General features: G+C 43.4%; 1 protein-coding gene across 1 annotated transcript in view; it reads right to left on the reverse strand.

Moving 5' to 3' along the window:
• Nucleotides 1–624: 624 nt before the first annotated feature.
• MADD (MAP kinase activating death domain) overlaps nucleotides 625–19,378 on the reverse strand; it is a 101,031-nt gene continuing 82,277 nt past the window's right edge. Inside the window, exons 33-39 of the mRNA XM_018562147.1 lie at nucleotides 18,028–18,192; nucleotides 16,427–16,499; nucleotides 14,677–14,783; nucleotides 13,676–13,684; nucleotides 13,298–13,367; nucleotides 6,440–6,486; nucleotides 625–1,447 (exon numbers count right to left, since the gene is read on the reverse strand). Coding sequence (XP_018417649.1) covers nucleotides 1,340–1,447; nucleotides 6,440–6,486; nucleotides 13,298–13,367; nucleotides 13,676–13,684; nucleotides 14,677–14,783; nucleotides 16,427–16,499; nucleotides 18,028–18,192 — 579 coding nt within the window. The 3' untranslated portion in view covers nucleotides 625–1,339. The remainder of the gene's footprint in view (nucleotides 1,448–6,439; nucleotides 6,487–13,297; nucleotides 13,368–13,675; nucleotides 13,685–14,676; nucleotides 14,784–16,426; nucleotides 16,500–18,027; nucleotides 18,193–19,378) is intronic.

Here is a 19,378-nt window from a genome sequence, read left to right on the forward strand (position 1 = left end):
GGAGTGAGCTTGGAGCGGTGACTACTTTACAACACATACAGGGACCATGGGGAACAATAGCAGCCCCCCTCCAGAAGGAAGGACAGTGTCAGCACCAATTCAGAGATGATTTGAGGATCTACAGCTGAGTGATACACAAATAAGATACATTTATGTTAATAGTTACAGTACTTGAATGCGTTAAGATTTAGCTTCTGAATTTAGGGTCTACCCTACCACCCTGCTATCCTATGAAAGCAAATCTGTGGCCAAATTGAAACAGTGAGCGGCAGTATGGGTGGTGAATAAAAAAACCACAGATATAATGTGTAGGGACCTCTAGATGCACAGATGTAAATTAAGAAATGATCAGGGGACTTGTGGGCACGTTCTGGTGCCTGCTTCTTACCCATTACACTAGCTGCTAACATTTGAGAAAGTCAACAGGTTCACTTGAAGTCATCCCTAGCTTTGTTCACCTCAGGCCAGCAGTACAAAGAAACCATGTGGAAGACTTTGCAGAATACAGTTCTTTTGCATTGTATCTCCTTCTTCTTGCCCAGGCTGTATTGGTTATTAAATGCTGCCTCTTTGTGGCCAAAATCAAAATAACATGACTGAGCATAAAAGAAGTCAAAGCCCAAGCAGCATTAGAATGCCAGTTTATTGCACATTCAGGATCTGTACAGAATTCTATAAATAAGAAAGACTGGTATATTTACATAGTGCTCTCCATGCAGTGGTGGACAATGGCTGGTATGGGGCATCAAATACCTTAATATTTACACTCTGTACCGTAAGGTTCCACACCTGCCTGCGAAATGTGGTAACCTTTTTTTCTTTTACATATATACGCTAGAAGCCCGCAATGGCTGTCCATGGTTTTTTTTTCTGTCCGTCAGCCCATGGGGGGAAAGTTCTGAAGCATGCTTTGCTTGAACATCAGACACAGCACTCAGAGTGGGAGCTAGAATGCAAGCCTTTGGGTCCTGCAAATCCAGAGAGGCCCTATACAAGCGGCCGTTGACCGCAACACTATCGCACAACAGAACGCGGGGCCTTGAAGGGGTGCAATGATGATCTTGTTTTGGAACAGTTGTGTGGTATTCACTGCACAGAGGCCAGAAACACACAAACACACACACAACACTAAAGCAGAGGGGGATCTGTAAAATGCAGTCACGACACATGGTGAAGTCACTACAAGGGAGACTGTTCGGCCTCCGTGTACAGGAGGAATGTTACAGTAGATCGCCAATGGAATTGCTGTCAGCGGAGCCGGCAGTCAGGGAAGGGATGAAGCATAGCGCACACATTCAGTGAGTGGTCACAGGTCAGTTATTAGGAAGGGGGGGAGAGGTCAGCTGGACACAGGTCGAGGGGGTCTGTTCTTCATCTCCGCTTCCTTCCCTCGGATGGCGGCCACGTAGGAGAAGAGACACAGGACAGAGTAGCAGATCTCGTGGGCCTGGTAAAAAATAAAAGAAAATAATGAGACTTTGAAGAAACAAGCACCCTCTACGTATTGGGTGTTCTAGATGAAAGTGTAGGAAAGAAGATCTGTTTATGAATGCAAAATAACATTTAGAGTGACAGGGCCTCAATGCAAAAGCCTCCGACTGCCCAATTTGGTGCCAGAGGTGCAGTCTTTTCAATAACATTCAGTAATACGTTGCCTTCTTTTATCCTTTTAAGCCTTCCAGAGGTTCATACAATAAAATATTGATTTATATTTGGTGGAATACTGTTACTTTACAGAAGGCCATTCCTAGAAGAAACACATGATGAAGCTACTCCTTGCCAGGCTACCTAAATCATCTTTTTTGGCCAAGTCCCCAGCGTCAGGACTCCCCCTCTCCCTTTACTTCCCTGCTCCCAGGCACCTTGATTCTTAACAAAGGGTTAAAGATCTTAAGGCTTAGGTAGTTGTAGGTTAATACAATGCCTTTCAGTCTGTCCCTCATCTGCACATTCCCATCTATTCTAAGCATTAGGGTCGGCCCGTAATGTCTCATGTATAATCCTGCTCCAAAGACACAACTAGAAAACGTAAGAAATATTTTTAATAAATTTTTAGATATTCTGTGCGAATGATAACACGTGAACATATGCTAAGGGTTTCTTGAATTTCACTGCAAAGATGGAAACACACTTTAAACATAATCCTGTATTGTTGGCACATTTATATCGAGCCAGACTTCAGTCTACCAAGTGACTTGTATTTTGGGAAGATCGGGCAACAATGAAATGTTTAAGGTGCCTGTAGTTACTGCCAGTCGAGGCAATGATTGATTCGAGAAGAGCTGTTAGAAGAGGGGGCTGGACCACTAAAGTCTATGGCTAGTGGAATGTCTGCAGATTCAAACTTTAGGAAATGTATGTTACATTTAACTTTAGCACTACCCGGTTAGTGTATGTAAGGGCTAAATATAAATAAATCAGTACATGTCTGCAATACATGCACATTTCCCCACGCTGAAAGTACAGAAAAAAACTTGTTGATCTTGCAGAAATCATGTATGTACCCAACTTCCTGTTTAAGCTGGCAAAACAGTGCCTATGCTGCAGTGAAATCCCAACCAGAGTTGTCCTGCTTGCTGGACTACAGAACTCCAGCTATACTCCACCCCTCTCTGTCCCTTTCAACATACATGCACTTCTTTTCCAGAAAATCAATGCTATAGCTTTGATTCCCAAGAGCCTGCTAACACATCATGTATAGATAAAGGGCTCTTGGGAGATGTAGTTCTAGGGGTGTGCCTACATCAAAAGTAACTAAGCTGGTTGCAGGGCAACCAGCAGTTGCCTGCAATAATTTTACAAGCCTGGCGATGGCATCACGGGGAGTAATAAAAGCAGCTTTTCACTGCAGGCACGAGGTGAAAAAAAACCCCCAAAAGAATGCAGTGACTTACTCTAGAGAGGAAGGGGAGGCTTGGAGGGTAATTCAGGTCTTGATGCAAATGGACACTGGAGGGTAATTCAGGTAATGCCTTGACATACACTTTAATCTGATGTGAACCTGACGTTGCCCCTCTGATATCAGCGAATGTCAAGGCTGTCATACAAGGGTCCTTTTTAAGCAGTGGCCATAAATGGTCAAATTTTCAGGTTTTGTTTTCTTACTTTTTGCAGAAGTGATTTAATATTTGCCTCTGGTTTGAGGATTACCATGTCTGTTCCAATTGTCTTCCCCTTAGCCCCTTAAGCAACATCTAGGCCCCTGTCCTTCTACTGCTTATCAGAAGTCCAATGGAGACCAATTTTTACGAATTTAACATATCAAACTTTGTAGCAGATGCATGGAGAATCATTCTATGATGTCATCAAGGGGGTTAGGGTTTCTTGACTATTAATCGGGCAGCAGGGTCCATACTAGGGGTGCACCGGTATTAGTATTGGTGCCGATACCGAGTATTTAGGCAAGTATTTGCTCCGATACCTTCCCCGACACCGAAACTTCGTGTCATAGGGGAACATGGAGCCGGATTCCCGGGTAATCAGGAAGCCGGGTGGCGAGTAATGGCTGTTCTGCCGGCAATCCAGGTTCATGCCGATTGGCTGGGAGGCCGGCTTCCCGACCAATCAGCATCAAGCCGGCCGAACAGCCAAACCGCAAGGAGCCGACTGTTCGAAAGGGCTCGCTGCGGATTGGCCAGGAAGCCAGCTTCCCAGCATGGAGCGGGCTTTCCGGCCAATCAGGAAGCCGGGTCATCACTCATCGCCTGGCTTCCTGATTGGCTGGGAAGCCAGTTCGATGGTCATTGGCTGGGAAGCCGGTTTCCTGGCCAATCACAATCGAGCCGGCCAAACATGGAGCCGGCTTCCTGGACAATCAGGAAGCTGGGCGGCATTTCATTACCCGGCTTCCTAATTGCCCAGGAAGCCGGCTCCATTCCAGCAGAAGCACTGGTATCGGCCGAAAAACCGTTGTCTTAATGCCACCATAGCAACTAATGCCTCTGATCTACAGGAGTATACAGCTTCGAACGGTGTCCATGCACATCTGATTTCTTTGAGAAAAAATCCCAACAATTCTATGAAAACTGAACCGTTTATCCAATTTTTAGTCACTTTTGCTTTTTTAGGTCTGACCAAAATGAAGTTATGGAAAGGGATGGAAATGTTCAATAGTTTTCGATGAGGCTGTAATGTTGTATAATTAAACTTATTTTTACAATCTGATCTTTTTCTGCATGGAAAATAACAATGAGAATGTATTGATGATTAGAATTTAGATTTGAAATTCTCATCCTAATTTGTCTTGCGAGTGACACCGTGAAAATAAAATACTCTGGAAGAAAAAATAAATAAAAATGGAGATCGAACCTAAAAATAAAAACAAAGACAAGAGGCAGAAGGGGGCTTAGAGAACATCCATGGCCTATCAGATTACAGTGCACACTGGCCTCCAAATATAAGGCTGGGGCTTTCATCTTGACTAACAGCCTTTAAATTTAGCTTGACGTACACATTCTCATGAGACATCTGTGACACAGTTGTGTCTTCCAGCGCAGTGATGACACCTAGTTAGGCTACATAATGGTTGTCACCACTTAAATCGATTGGGCGCTGAAGTACTTGAGACGTTGCTATTTTCAAGCCGGCTGCCCATAAATCTCTTCTGAGGCTTCATTTACCCACTGCAGTAATTACTAGCACAAGCTGACATCACCAGTGTCATCTTCCCATAATGGAACCACCATATGGGTGTCTGCAGCCAAAGTACTGCTACTGCCCACTTTAACTGGGATAACTGATCCTGTCACAGGGGTACTCATCAAATAACGCATCCTAACTACCTTTACATCACGCTGGAGATCCGATACTAGAATCACAGAGTCTATGTAATGGCAGACTGCTGGCTTCTTGCAGAGTCTAAGTTCAATTTCAGTCAAAACTTATTTTTAGATTTTATTTTAATCTATGCAAAACTAAGAAAAAATCAGTTATGGCTGGGGTTGTGAAAAGGCATTTGCAATGCATGTTGTCATTTTTTTATTGTAAATCCCGCCAGGAAGTTTCCTGCTAGATATAGTGTTGGAGGGGCTAAGCTGGACCTTTTTACACAATTTCCCTAAGTAGCTTCAGCAGCAAGGGTGGCAATTAGGGATGCACCAATACCAGTTTTTCAGTATCGAGTACCGATATTCATATTTCGGAACTCGCCGATACCGAGTACCGATACCGGTACTTCCGGTAGCATAGAGCCGGGCAATCAGGAAGCCAGGCAGCGCGTCATTACCCACCAACCAGCTTTTTGATTGCCCGGGAAGCCGACTCCATTCTGTTTGGCTGGCTCGAGGCTGATTGGCCGGGAAGCCGGCTCCCAGCCAACCAGTGTCGAGCCGGGTAAACAAATCTAATATAGCGAAAGGACCCCCACCTTGCAGACAAATCATAGCCTCACATAGATCCTTAGCAGCAGTCATTACCGTACCAGTCCTTCGGCCAGCTGGGCAGACACCACTCTCCAAGCTCTCCGTGATCTGCACACGTCTCCTGTGTGTACAGCGCCCACGTGATCGGCCCTCAGCCTGCTACTGTGCAGACTGCCCAGCGCTCTCATTCAGAAATCCAGTGCATGCTCAGTAGCAGGCTGAGGGCCAATCATGGGAGCGCTGTGCACACAGGAGACGTGGGCAGATCCCGGAGAGCTTGGAGAGCGGTGTCTGCCCAGCTGGCCGAGGGACTGGTACGGTAATGACTGCTGCTAAGGATCTATGTGAGGGGAATGATTTGTCTGCAGGGCGGGGGTTGTGTCACCATATTATCAGTTTTCTTTGCCCGGCTTGACACTGATTGGCTGGAAAGCCAGCTTCCCAGCCAATCAGCATGGAGCCGGCCAAACAGCATGGAGCCAGCTTCCCGGCTCCATGTATCCTCGCGGCACTGCCGGTCAGGGGAAACCTCCCTCTGACCAGATGTTCCAGTATTGGGAAAGGTATCGGTACCAGTACTCGCTCAAATACTCAGTATCGGCGCTGATACCAGTATCGGTGCATCCCTAGTGGCAATGCTGCAGTGATTTTACTGCAGAAGCATTCTTGTCACCCTATCAAAGAAAGTGCCTAATCAACAGTTCCACTCACAAAATCAACAGGTATTTACAAAATGATCCAGAGGGTACTTCAAAAAAAACAGAGAACCCAATCTTACTGGTATATGCAGCCTACGTCACATTTGCGATTTTATAGTTTGGTCATAGTTCTACTTTAAACTGTGAACGAGTATGAAAAGCAATCAAAAAGGGCAGCAGATAACCCAATATTTTAATTACAGTTGTATGCATAGATAGAACACTCATTATAAAATCTTCATGAGATTCCAGACCATATGCTGTCACATGGCCTGAAAATTGGTCACCGGATAGATGCCCGATTTACCCCGTGTGCCCATTCAGTCCCCCAAACCCACACAATAATTTTAGGAGTCACAGGCCCGCGTTTTGGCTACTTACCATGGGTGTCTTGTACCGGTGGCTCACCACTTCTTTAGTTTCAGGAACTAGAACCAGATCCAAGAGACAAAACAGAGAGTTCAAAAAAACACAGAGAGAAAGCACAAGACCAGAGGGAGAGAGAGGACACCCAGCCAGGGGCCTATGGAGAACACCCAAGGGGACGAATGGTCACAGACAGGATGATACAGAGGAGTTAGGACCACAGGGTCACAATGTTAGCAGTGAATCAAGTAGCACAATGACACCCAGGGAAGCAAGGTCAGTAGAATTAATTAGGCAGCACTGGTTAGTTATCTTATTGAGGAGGAGAGCTTAGAAGCTTTTACTACAAACAAGTAGCTAATTAATTAAAATGTCCGCAGCCAAGATTATTATTGTTAAGTCTTTGAGCAGTTAGTCTGGGGAAATTAAGTAAAAGCAGTAAATATTTTTAAAGGGTCAGTCCATACATACATTTTTTTTTAAGTTATAGGTGCTCGTTGGAGGGCTCAATCAACGACTTGCTTTTTACTTGGAGGACTCCAACATTTTCAATTAGAGTTGAGGGCTCTGCCCTACTGGATAGTTTCTCGCTCTTTATGTTGCATTCTACATAAATGAAAGAGCTCCATTGGGGAACGGACAGCCCCTCATAAATTCCGGTGGGCACAGTCTGGAGTTCAGACATTTCACCACTGTAGTTCCTTAAAGATAAAAGCAGCCATTGGGTGATTGAATCCTCCAACATAACCGAATCAGCAATACAATTTTAGGGTGGACTAATCCTTGAATGATTTCAGTTAAAGGGGACCCATGTTTGGTATATGGAGGAAGCTGCCATGATGTGGCTTGAACCAAAAACAGATCAGAGTATACAGCAACTAGTAGGACCAGTAATGTTTTAGTGCGGTCACTAGTTACTAATAATCAAGTTGCCTGAACATTAGCTCAACTCACAACATGACTGCAGCCACCGTATGCGCATGGTACAATTCAAATGGCTTATTCAATAAAGTGCAAAAATGATATACAAAGAATAGTGATTAATGAAAATAGGTACTATAATTAGTTGCTATGTGTTATTGCATTTGATCTTTCTGAAGCACAAAGATGAGGCAACGTTTGTCAGTACAGTGGACAAAGCAGGTCTGCAATGCTATGTTGGGCCAACAGGAGACGTTAGGAGACCAAAAAAAAAATACTTCCAGATCACATTCATTGCAGCAGTGGTGCTCGATGCTGGCCCAAAGGTCAACTAACAGTGTATGTCTTCCCTATTAATACACAGGGGCATAAAATGACCATTCAAAGCTTATCTTTCAGTTACAGGTATAGACTAGTGCAATGAGCCACCTGGTGGCTTCCGATATGTTTTCGAGACTCCAGTGGAGAAATCTTCTACCATTAGTTTCTGGATGTGTTCCCACCTAACTCGGTTGTTCCAGTCCTTCCTTCATCATATAAAATACATAAAAATATAGAAGAGCCAGACCCCTAAATAAAGGTTGCAGCCAATGTGGAAACTTAAGTACAGATATTTATGCAATAATTTCCTTGGCAGACATAAAAAAAAAAACCTCCTGGAAGTTTTCCTTTTTCGGATTTAACAAAAACCTAAATCTGAGGTTTGGGCGGACTTATTCTTTCACTATTAACATGTTTAGGTGCAAATCAGTGATTAAGACATTTAAAATTATCCCACATGGAGCCAAAAATGTTTGCATGCGCCACAATTCATCTACTTCAAATAAAAAAAAACACATACATTATGCATTTTTGCATGAACTAAATTCCGTTTTATGCAAACCATGGCATAAGAGTGTATACGATTAGGCTGAAAATATAACTACTGAGTGAGGTGTTTTTTATCCCCGCGTATGTAGCAATTTGTATAAAAACCAGCAATATCTGTAAAAAAACAACAAATAAACAGAAAAAAAAACAAAAAGGCACTGTTAGGTGGTCTTGAGGTCCGCAGTTGAGCACCAGTGACCAATGAAGTACAGTAATCTGGTCTAATAAAGAATATGGAGTTAGATTGCTAAATTTCTGGGTCTTAGGATCAAACAATTACATCTAAAAGTCAACCTGCACTTGGTTTTATGATTTGGAAGTGTATTTATAGCCATTTTTGTATTGTTTTGGATAGAATTTGGAAGGGATAACATCCCAGCCAGTCTTTTATACTGTTTGTATTAAATTGAGGAGCTTTGCCTTTACTTCCTGTCCCAGAAATGCAACAGGAAGTGAGAGGAAGACTCTACAAAGTAGAAAACCTTCTAAAATAATTGTCACCAACTTTGGACTATACATACACTTTAATATTAAAATAGGCCAAGGGTATACATAACAAGATGCCTGCTACTATTAGCCAAAACATTCTGTGCTCCTCTTGTTTTGTTTCACTTCATTACAGGAGTGTTTCTTTGACTTCATGACTAAAACTGACCATACACTATATGAATTTCGGCCGGTTCTTGATGAAATGGCCAAAATTTGCACCGTGGGTTCCCGCTGTCAGCACCCTTTCAGCTGGCATCCCTCGATCCGCTGACCAAAGGAGCCAGTAGGAAACTCTTAGCAGGAAGAGAGCCGGCAGTCAATGAGCTGTTCGGGTATTCTAATGAAGACAGCGGGCGTTTCCTCAATCATTGCTTGCTTGTTAGTAGGGATGCACCGATACTGGTTTTTCAGTATCGAGTACCGATATTTTGCTTTCGGTACTCGCTGATACCGAGTACCGATACTGGTGCTTCCGCTGTCATTGAGCCAGATTCCTGGGTAATCAGGAAGCCGAGTGGCGGGTAATGACATGCCGCCCGGCTTCCTCATTGACCAGAAGTTTGTTGACACCTGGTCTGGCTCCATGTTGTTTGGCCGGCTCAGTTGTGATTGGTCGGGAAACCGGCTTTTTGTCATTACATGTGGCCCGGCTTTTTGATTGCCTGGGAAGCTGGCTCCATGTTGTTTGGCCGACTCGATTGTGATTGGCCGGGAAACCCGCTTCCCAGCCAATCAGCATCGAGCCAGCTTCTTGGCCAATCAGGAAGCCAGGCGACGAGTAGTGACCTGCCTCCCGGCTTCCTGATTGGCCAGGAAGCCGGCTGCATGATGATTGGCGAGGACATTTTCCTCTGACCAGAAGTTCCGCTATCGGGGAAGGTATCAGAGCATTTGGGCGAGTACGAGTACTCGCCCAAATACTCTGTATCAGCACTGATACCGATAGTAGTATCAGTACACCCCTATTTGTTAGCATTAATGGAGGAATCTAATATTTTCTTCGCTCAGCCCGCAGGTTGAACAAAGAAATTATTACAACATATGGCCAGCTAAAGCCTTACTGACTACAATTCCATTGTCCAATGAAGAGCCCTTTTTAGTCATTGCAGCAATCTAATTAGTCTATAAGCCGGGCAAAAGCAGGCGCAGGATCAAAGTGAAACATACATTAGAGAGGGGCATAGAAGAATCTTCTCTGGCTAATATGACACAAGGCCTTCTGTTATGTATGCTCTTAGGAATGACTTTACTTTTAAATAGAGTACATGTTAACTTTTAACATAAGTCGTTATCTCAGCCACTACTACAACAAAAGCGAGAGATACAGATGGGTGGGGAGGCACAGGAGTTGCTGGGGAGGCAGACAAAGGGTCGGTGAACATTCACACACATTGGACAACGAACAGACGATATAGACATTATCAAACACATGCTGTAGGTCAAATTATAAAGCTGTCTTTAGTGTCAATCTTGGGGCACACACTTCAGTATTGTCAGTGGGAAAACTCATAGAACAAAATAAAAGGTGATATATTTGAAGCTAAAAATGAAGCTACTTAGTGTCTTGAAAGCCTAAAGAGATTTTACACTATTGGCTTAATTCACAAAGCTGAAACATCGGGATTAGGATCCTTATTTTAAAAATTGTTGTCGTTATTTTCAGCTTTGTCATATGAGATTTGAAAGAACAGTCACAGGGCAGAAAGACAATAAAAAGCTGCTTATCCTTGTGTAAAGATTTGTGAATTGAGCCTTATGGCTACCTGTTAAATGTAGGAGGTATCTCATTAATTTAAAAATCTATCCAATCTCATCTTAACCCTTTTAATAAAGAGAACTAGTCATTTTTCTACTAGCCCATGGGGTATAAAGTGCATATTGTGCGGTCTACTTGGATGCAGCGCTCCACTTCTTAGAGTCCCCCTCCTGCCTGGAAGATGGGATAACATCATGACTTGTTATATAAAGGATGTGGCGGTGATAAGCGAGAGATGATCGTATGTTGGTTCTAAGCTTATGTCATTAGAAGCCAAGCTGAAACCATACACCTCTGCTGCCTCCAACCAACATGCAGCTTTGCTGGTCTAGGTCTCATTTGCATAGAGTAATCTTGAATTTGTACAGCTGGAGCAGTGGCTGCTGAATACCATAGCCGGCAGCAGGGATACCTCCATCCATGCTGTTTAGCAAGTATGGGGCAAACTATGGATTTCCCATATTCAGCTTGCGGGGCTGAATCTGAGAATGGCCAGCTTAAGAAGAAAAGTCAACCTTTGCCTAGAAACTTCATCAGCCTATATATATTTCTTCAATTGCCTGGACTGCTCAGGTTTTTAACTCATGATGTGTGTTGAGTCCTATCCCAAGCAACATCAACTTTGTGAATAGAGCCTAGCGGATAGGAAACAAGTCTCACTCTACATTTTGTCAAACAATCTTTTCGGTCATATATCTGAAACAATATCTAGATGGTGGGAATCCGCCTGCATGTGTTTTGGTGGTGGTAGGGGGGAGGGGAGAGAGATCATTTGGACAGTCTGCAAGTGCTCAGAGCTAAAGGTACTTTAGAACTCACACGCCTTAAAGTGACACTAAACTCAGGAGTTATATCTTAAAAACAATTACCATAAATGTATCTTTTTTTGTGTATCACTTGGCTGTAGATCCTCAAATCATCTCTGAATTGGTGCTGACACTGTCCTTCCTTCTGGAGGGTGGCTACTTTTGTTCCCCATGGTCCCTGTGTGTGTTGTAAAGTAGTCACCACTCCAAGCACGCTCCTGTGATGGACTACAATCTCATGTTTAGTTAGCTAATTTGTACTGAGATTGTAGTCCATCACGTGAGTGAACTTGGAGTGGTGACTACTTTACTTTTGTTCCCCATGGTCCCTGTGTGTGTTGTAGCCACCCTCCAGAAGGAAGGACGATGTCAGCACCAATTCAGAGATTATTTGAGGATCAACAGCCGAGTGATACACAAATAAGATACATTTTTGTTGAGGTGCTTGAATGCATTTTTAAGGTTTAACGCCTGAGTTTAGTGTCACTTTAATGGATTTTCCACTTTCAGTGGACAGTTTATGCTTCTTGCCTTGATCTACTTTCCTGCAGCATTTATTAAATACATTCAGGGGAATTTATCAAAACTAGAGCAGAAGAATCTGTGGCAACCAATCAGCTTCTCTCTTCAGTTTGTTCAGTTAAGGTTTGAAAATGAAAGGTGGATGCTGATTGGTTGCCATGACCAACTACTCCAGATTCTGTCTGCTCCAGTTTTGATAGAATTTTCCCTAGTTGTCTTTCTTTCTTTATGATGTATTAATGAATGCAGAGCTGAATTAATTTGTGTATTTTTACATATGTCTGGAGTTCAGCTTTAAGTCCGAGCTTTACTCTTCTTGCAAATGTAATAAAGTAAAGAAGGCAAATGAAAAACTTTGTAAGCAGAATGTATTACCCGTTTCGTTTGCTTTTGTTGGCACAGGTTCTTGTTCACATTTTCTAGTGAGAGCAGGGAAATTACAAATACATGGAATGTATTGTATAACTGTACACAGCTCTGTCTACAGTTTCACTATGGCATCATACAAAGCATGAACAACTACCAATAGACATAAAGGCTGCTCCAAGGGCCTGTACCAGCATAAGACAACAAGGAAAAGATCAAATACCATTTGTAAAATCATTTCCCTCTTTTACTTTACAAAAGACATTTGAAAGAAAGGTGGGAACTTGTCATGATAGAATATGGCAGCACTTGCTAACAATTCTTGAGTTACTGACCCAGAATGAGCATGCGGGCAGTCAAGTCGCAATACTTGCCTATACTTTCTGGATCAGTGAAACTTCCATTAAAGCAAAGGTCAGGTTGACCATCCAAGAAGCTCGTAAAACTTCATATTTTGCCAACCCTTTTTTATTCTAACAGGTTCAATGGGTAAAATACAATTTTCTTTACTCAATTTCATGTTATTACTATCTAAAGGTTTAAAATCATAAAGTGATCTTTATATAATATCACTTGTATGAAATCTTTATTAGTTCAAGGTGCTGCCATGACACTGTGTTTATAAAGCATATGGGCATTATGATAAGATGGAAAATTAGAATCTACTCGGTTTAGATACTGCTATACAGGTCCCATATTGAGTAGACAGCAGCCATACAGCCCACAAATGGGGGCTGCATGGGTTGTAGAGGAGGTGGCCTTCTGTGTAAGTTCTAAAGAGCAGATCAAACAACTTGCAGCATAGTAGTAAAGTGACTTGGCAGGAGTACTCAAGAAGTGACTTAACTGCACAAAGTACTGCCTGAAAGTGAGGATTCAATATTTCCTATTTACAGGCTTGAAAGCAAAAACACATGTTCCCTATATCTTCGTAAGATAAAAAGACCATTTTGCAAGTCTATCTACCCTGAGCGCCTCTAGACAGCTAGCTGACGTTGCATATTACCTGATCTGGAGAAGGAAGGTTTTCAGAGCTGCCACAGGCAGATGGTGGAGCGGATTATACAGCAGTAACTCAGATACCCCTCACAGATCTTTCTATGGACCCTTGCAATCTCCTAAAAGCACAATGACGGTATTTACCAAATTCCTCCAAGACAAAGACGCCCCGTACAGTGTTACACTTTTTAATGTGATTCAGCTGTATGAAAACCTGGAAGGAGAGAGGGGACAGAAAAATGGGAAAGGAAAAAGGTACAGAGGAGGAAGAGGGACAGAAGGGAATAAGGAGAGAGATTTTGAGGGAAAGGGAGAGAGACAGAAGGCACTGGTTAATTTTTCATATCCAGGATTTCCACTGGTGCTCACAACATTTCTGTAACAGACTGATGTGTGAAAGGGGAAAAAAACAGCTTTGGAGTAATGGGAAGACGTACCCTAACACAGCAAAATATCAGCAGGTTAACCATAACTAGAAAGGGAGAGAGCAGCGAGAAGCAAAGATGGCGGCAGAGTGAGTACCTTCCGCTCCTTGCAGGAGGAGTGAGCGTGGGAGAGAAATGAGACTGTTAGTGACACAGTGAGACCACACTTCCCCTCACTTCCTAATACCCCAGCAACACACAGCCCAGACCAAGACATCAACACGGGGAGGCCAGGAAAAAGCAGCCCCGTTATCAAATCCATCCCTGCTCCTCACCCAGCACGGAGCGCAGGCCTTGCTCAGGCTGCATTGAAGGGGGAACTCCCTGGCTATTGCTTTGACTCGCAGCTTGTTTTTTTTTTTCATTTCATTTTTCCTTTATCGTTTTGTAGCCAGTGGACGCACTGAAGACCTCTAAACACTGTTATCTTCCTTCGGTTCCCTCTCGATCGTTCTACTATGAGATGAAGAGCCGAATGATCCCTAAAATGACCTGCGGAGCCCTGGGTGACCTTGTGATGACTTGAAAAGGACACCGCGGTGACCTGGAGGATTGCATTCTGCCCCTGGGTGACCTGTGGATGAGCTGTGTATGGAGGGTCAGCACTGGGAGAGGTCAGCCCGAGCCAGGGAGGGAGGTTACAAAGAGACAGCGCCAGACACCACCCACCCCCGGCAGGCAGAGGGCAGCATGGAGCAGAGACAGCGAGAAACGGAACATGTGTCACATAGCTACAGCAAGCAGAGAAAACACAGACTGAGAGACAGAGGGGAGCTCAAGATATAGGGGTACCCGGCACTCTGCAACTTGCATCCCCCCCAACACTTACATGTTGCCCACCCCGGGCCCCTGACATGACTACACTGCAAAGAAACACTTTACACACATGTAATGGGTTTATGGGAATAAAACACAACTCATGAAACACAAAGCACATAACGTTACTGGACTCAGACGGGCACACCAGCTACATGATCACCTATAAATTCCCATAATACAGTGCTTGCGTCCCCTCTATCTCCCATACCCTATGTACTAACGAGCAGACCACACACTCCCTAGGTCATACTCCCCTCCACATTCACACTCCCCTCATACCTGACTGTGCATGAATTTCAGATTAATCCCTTCCAAGGTCACCTGAAGAAGACCCCCTTCCCCAGTCTTCATGTCTTGAACAGGGAACTCACCGCCAAGCTCTGGACCTACAAAAGAACATTTAGGACAAGAAGGCTGAGCACAACCAGAATTCCAAATGACCTGCACTGTAGTGACCAGGCACTACAGATTTAACCCCTTTCCCTCGTGCAATCCGCATATAAACATTTCTTAGCATTATGCTCTGTGCTGGGGAACAGTTTATAAATATTCATACTTTGAGAGCCAGCAGTTTACACTTTGCATGGTTGGTGGCACTCAACCCCAGCTGTCACTGACATCTTGGGCTTCTGCTGACCACCTGAAACCAATTAGAGTGGATTCCAATCATGTGATCACTATGCCAGGTATCGCATAATGATCCAGTTCAGGCTGGAAGCTTTGCTTATAAAATAAGCCTTTTCTATTTAATAATGTAATTGTCAAATACAGTATTGTTATTAAATAACAAATCAAAATAGAACACAAATGTAAAAAATGTTTTCACTTTTTTGTTTGCATTGGTCAGTGTATAATAAAGCATTTGCTTTACTTAAGGGCTAGTTCACACCAGCCACAGTGCGTTCTGGCCCGATTGGTGCCGGAGCGCACTGGATCGCATTTCGACCGGCTCACTGTGTTTTGGGGCGAGAGAGGGTGTGGCGGTGCATTGAACTCAATGGCACCGCAGCCACGCCCTCCGGCCGCAATGCGATCGGCCTCACAGGAACGCATGGCACATAGTGTATGTACTATTTTTTCGGACTGCACCGGACCGGAACGCAGGCACTGATGTGCCACGTGTTCCCATGAGGCCGATCGCATTGCGGCCGGAGGGCGTGCCTGCAGTGCCATTGAGTTCAATGCACCGCCACGCCCCCTCCCTTCCCAAAACAAAGTGAGCTGGCCAGAATCAGCCCGGAATGCACTGAGGCTGGTGTGAATTAGCCCTAAAACAGTGTACCAAATAAAAGCCTAATATGTTGTTAAAACATATATAAAATTATTTAGGTATGCAAATTAGAGAGATTTATAAATCAGTAAATGAGGCATTCACCAAACATTCACAAGTGGTTAACTATGCCTGTAATCTAAAAAAAACACATGCGCCAGAAAGATGAACCTGAGGTGAATATTTGTTGAATGTTATATTCACTGCTTTATAAATAGAGTTCACCCACAACTTGCTGATGCTACTAAATTAAAGGATGACTATACCCTCAAGAAACAAAAATGTATTTTGGTCATTATACATTTGCAAACTACCTAAACTTTCCAAACCTGTAGAAAAACTGAGATATTTACAATTTAAGTAAATTCAGTAAAAATAACATTCGTGGTTTGATTATTACAAGTGATATGATACATGCCACACAGCATGGTGAATTGAGCCTACACACAGCATAGTGAATTGAGCCTATAATAAGGCTACCAGCTTTCTGCAAAAAAACAAAAACATACAGGTACTCCACAAGCTACTAATAATTGCTATAACACTATCAGGGTTATTCCCAAGAGGGTGAAGGGTTTGGAGAAGGCAGGAGAAGGGAACAATCTAGGACAACATGGCTGAACTGGAAAGTGAGCTGAATTGGAGAATTTTTCCAGTTCAGCCATGTTGTCCTAGATTGTTCACTTCTCCTGCCTTCTCCAAACCCTTCACCCTTTAGTGAATAACCCTGTACATAATGCTAGAGAAGTGAGGAGTCACCTGGTTTAATGCTTTGCTGTCGTGCTGCTGCTCGCTCCATGCTCTCCTTCACGCAATAATACAGCTCCCGACACTGGAATGGTAAGGTGAGAAAGGTTTAGGAAAGAACAAGCTTGAGGTCAAATTCTTCATAAAATAAAATTTTTGTTTTTCACCCCAGGTGATAGGTTTAGTATCTGGAACATATCTAGAACAAAATTAGAAACAGAATATTCTCTTTGGGAAAACAATTGTGCCCAGACCAAGAAAAACAAAATGCAATACTGTATAGGGGCGATGCATAACGCCACTACCAAGAAGGCCCAGTGAACTGCTGCCTCTATGGGCAGCCATTAGAGCATATTGTTTTTGATGATGTGATATGAATGGAGTATATGTTATGTACATGTCTGTAAACTTTTAAAATGGTATAATAAAAAGTATTGAAGTTAAAAAAAAAAATTGAGTCCTGGAATGAAACTGTAGCGATGGCATCTTCTGGTAACATCAGCCCAGCATTTTCCATTGTTCTTGTATGGTCCACTAAGCCAAAGGCATTTAGCTTCTGATTATTATACGTCAAAAGGTAAAACTATGTAATCCTTAAACACACCAAGGTTAACGCCAGTCTAGCAAAGCAGAATGCACTAGTTGCCTGCAGATTCCTTTAAATCCATTCAGCACATCTTGAATGGCAACCCAGCGAACCTGGGGGAATGCTTACTGAAATCTCTGACTCCAGCTCCAGATGCATGGCATGCCCCTGTGTCATTCCACAAAGCAGGTATCTCAGTACTTATCAGAAGAAGACAACTGCCTGGCAGACCAGAGCTCTAAATCAAAAAGAAAGAGTACCAGGGGCTTCCTGGGCACCCAAGGGATGCTTGAAGAATGATGCACAAAGACAACTGGGTGTGCCTTCTTTGCTGGACTTCTGTTACCCTGAAATGTTTTGGGATGACACAGGTTTTATTTAAAGTGGTGCTCTTCTCTAAAATGAAAGATGCTCCTGATGTTGCTTACAAGAAGTGGACGTGGTAGGAATCTCAAAGTACACCCCTTGTTTTAGTGTAGAAGGGGATCTACACTTGAGTGTCATTAACAATTGAGCAGATTTATCAGAACTCTGTTAGTTCTCCCAGGTCCCAGGACACCCATTCTCAATGATGAACATAAGTGTCTATACCTTATCAATAAGCCTCACAATACCTCAGGTACAGCTTTAAGCATTTAACATGTGGCTACCTATCAGATAACTGTTCCGAAGTTAGCCATAAGTCATCCACTCACCCAGTTCATTTGGGATAACAGAAGACCTTTGCAATATAAGCCCTGCCTACAAAAGGTTGGAAGTAAAAGCTCCACACTGGTCTGTACACCACCCTGACAGGACATGTCCTAAGAATTAGACATAGTGGTCACACTGTTCCCCAATTTCCCCTTCTCCTAATTACTTTTGATATCTCTAAATAGTTGATTTGATTGACAGAGAATGTGTGAACCTTTTGCACACCTCCTGTGTACTTAGACAGTATACAGGCTTTCTGGCCAAAACATATACAGGCTTTCTGGCCAAAACATAATCACTTCAGGGAACCCTCCTACTTATGTTCATGACTTACCTTTTTGGTGAAAAACTTGTTGAGTTGGGTCTCTTGTCCGTTTCTTCTCCACAGACAGAGCACTTTTGTCTTAGGGCAGTAGGTCATATTAATGAGTTTTTCATACCACCAGCGTTCATACACAGCTCCAATGTTACTGCGTAATACAATACAGTCATCGCAAACCTAGAAGACACCAGGACTTTTCATTATTTTGTACAAAAAGGCTTACTTTGACAAGGAATATCAGCATAACTCAGTGAGCCGGAAAACTATATGCAGTAACCCCAAGTTTAGTGTTAAAGTGACACTAAACTCAGGAGTTAAACCTTAAAAATGCTTTCAAGTACCCTTGTATCATTCAGCTGTAGATCCTCAATTCATCTCTGAATTGGTGCGAATACTTTCTGGAGAGTGGCTACTTTTGGTCCCTTTGTAAGTTGTAAAGTAGTCACACTCCAAGATCACTCAAGTGATGGACTACAATCTCAATACAAATTAGTATAATAAAACGTGAGATTGTAGCCCATCACAGAAGTGAGCTTTACAACACTCACAGGGACCATGGGGAACAAACGTAGCCCCCCTCCAGAAGGAAGGACAGTGTCAGCACCAATTCAGAGGTGATTTGAGGATCTGCAGCCGAGTGGTACACAAATAAGATACATTTTTGTTAATAGTTAAAGGAGAATTATGAGGCAAGTGATTTTCACTCAGCTTCATAATCTGAGCCGACCTGTGACAATGAAACTGTCACAGGTCGGCTCAATAGATCGGGAAGTGAGCAAACACATACCGTCGCTCGCTTACTTCTCGATCTATCCCTGCAGAGAGCTGTGACTGTCACTCACGGCTCCCTGCAGTGATTCCCCCTTCCCCTGTCCGATCCTCCAGCGATGACTGGCGGAACGGACGGGGGAGGGGGCGGGTACAGCAGGTCTCGCCTCTAGATAGGCAGAGCCAGCTGTCACTCACGCAGCTGGGTGGATACAGACAGCATGGCGGGATCCGTTCCGGCCGTGGTATACTGAGCATTGGGTGGCGGGAGGACGCTAGCTTGTGTCCTCCCGTCACCCTTAGGAGAACTATGGGGAAAAGCCCTAACCCCATAGTTCTCCTTTAAGGTGCTTGAATGCATTTTTAAGATTTAACTCCTGAGTTTAGTGTCGCTCTAAAGGGGTAACTCTATGTGTGACCATACATGAACCAATTTAAAAGATGAACCAAAGATGAACTCTAGACAAACAGCTAAAAATACAATGGCAATTTATAGGTGGCCCATAGGCGGCAGATGCTCTACCTGACAAAACATTTGGAATTCTGTTCAATCTGTTCTTAGATTGAGAACACTCCCAAAAAACTCAGCCAGTTC

The sequence above is a fragment of the Nanorana parkeri genome, unplaced genomic scaffold (assembly GCF_000935625.1).
Source record: "Nanorana parkeri isolate BGI_ZX_2015 unplaced genomic scaffold, ASM93562v1 scaffold562, whole genome shotgun sequence".
NCBI classification, from domain to species: domain Eukaryota; kingdom Metazoa; phylum Chordata; class Amphibia; order Anura; family Dicroglossidae; genus Nanorana; species Nanorana parkeri.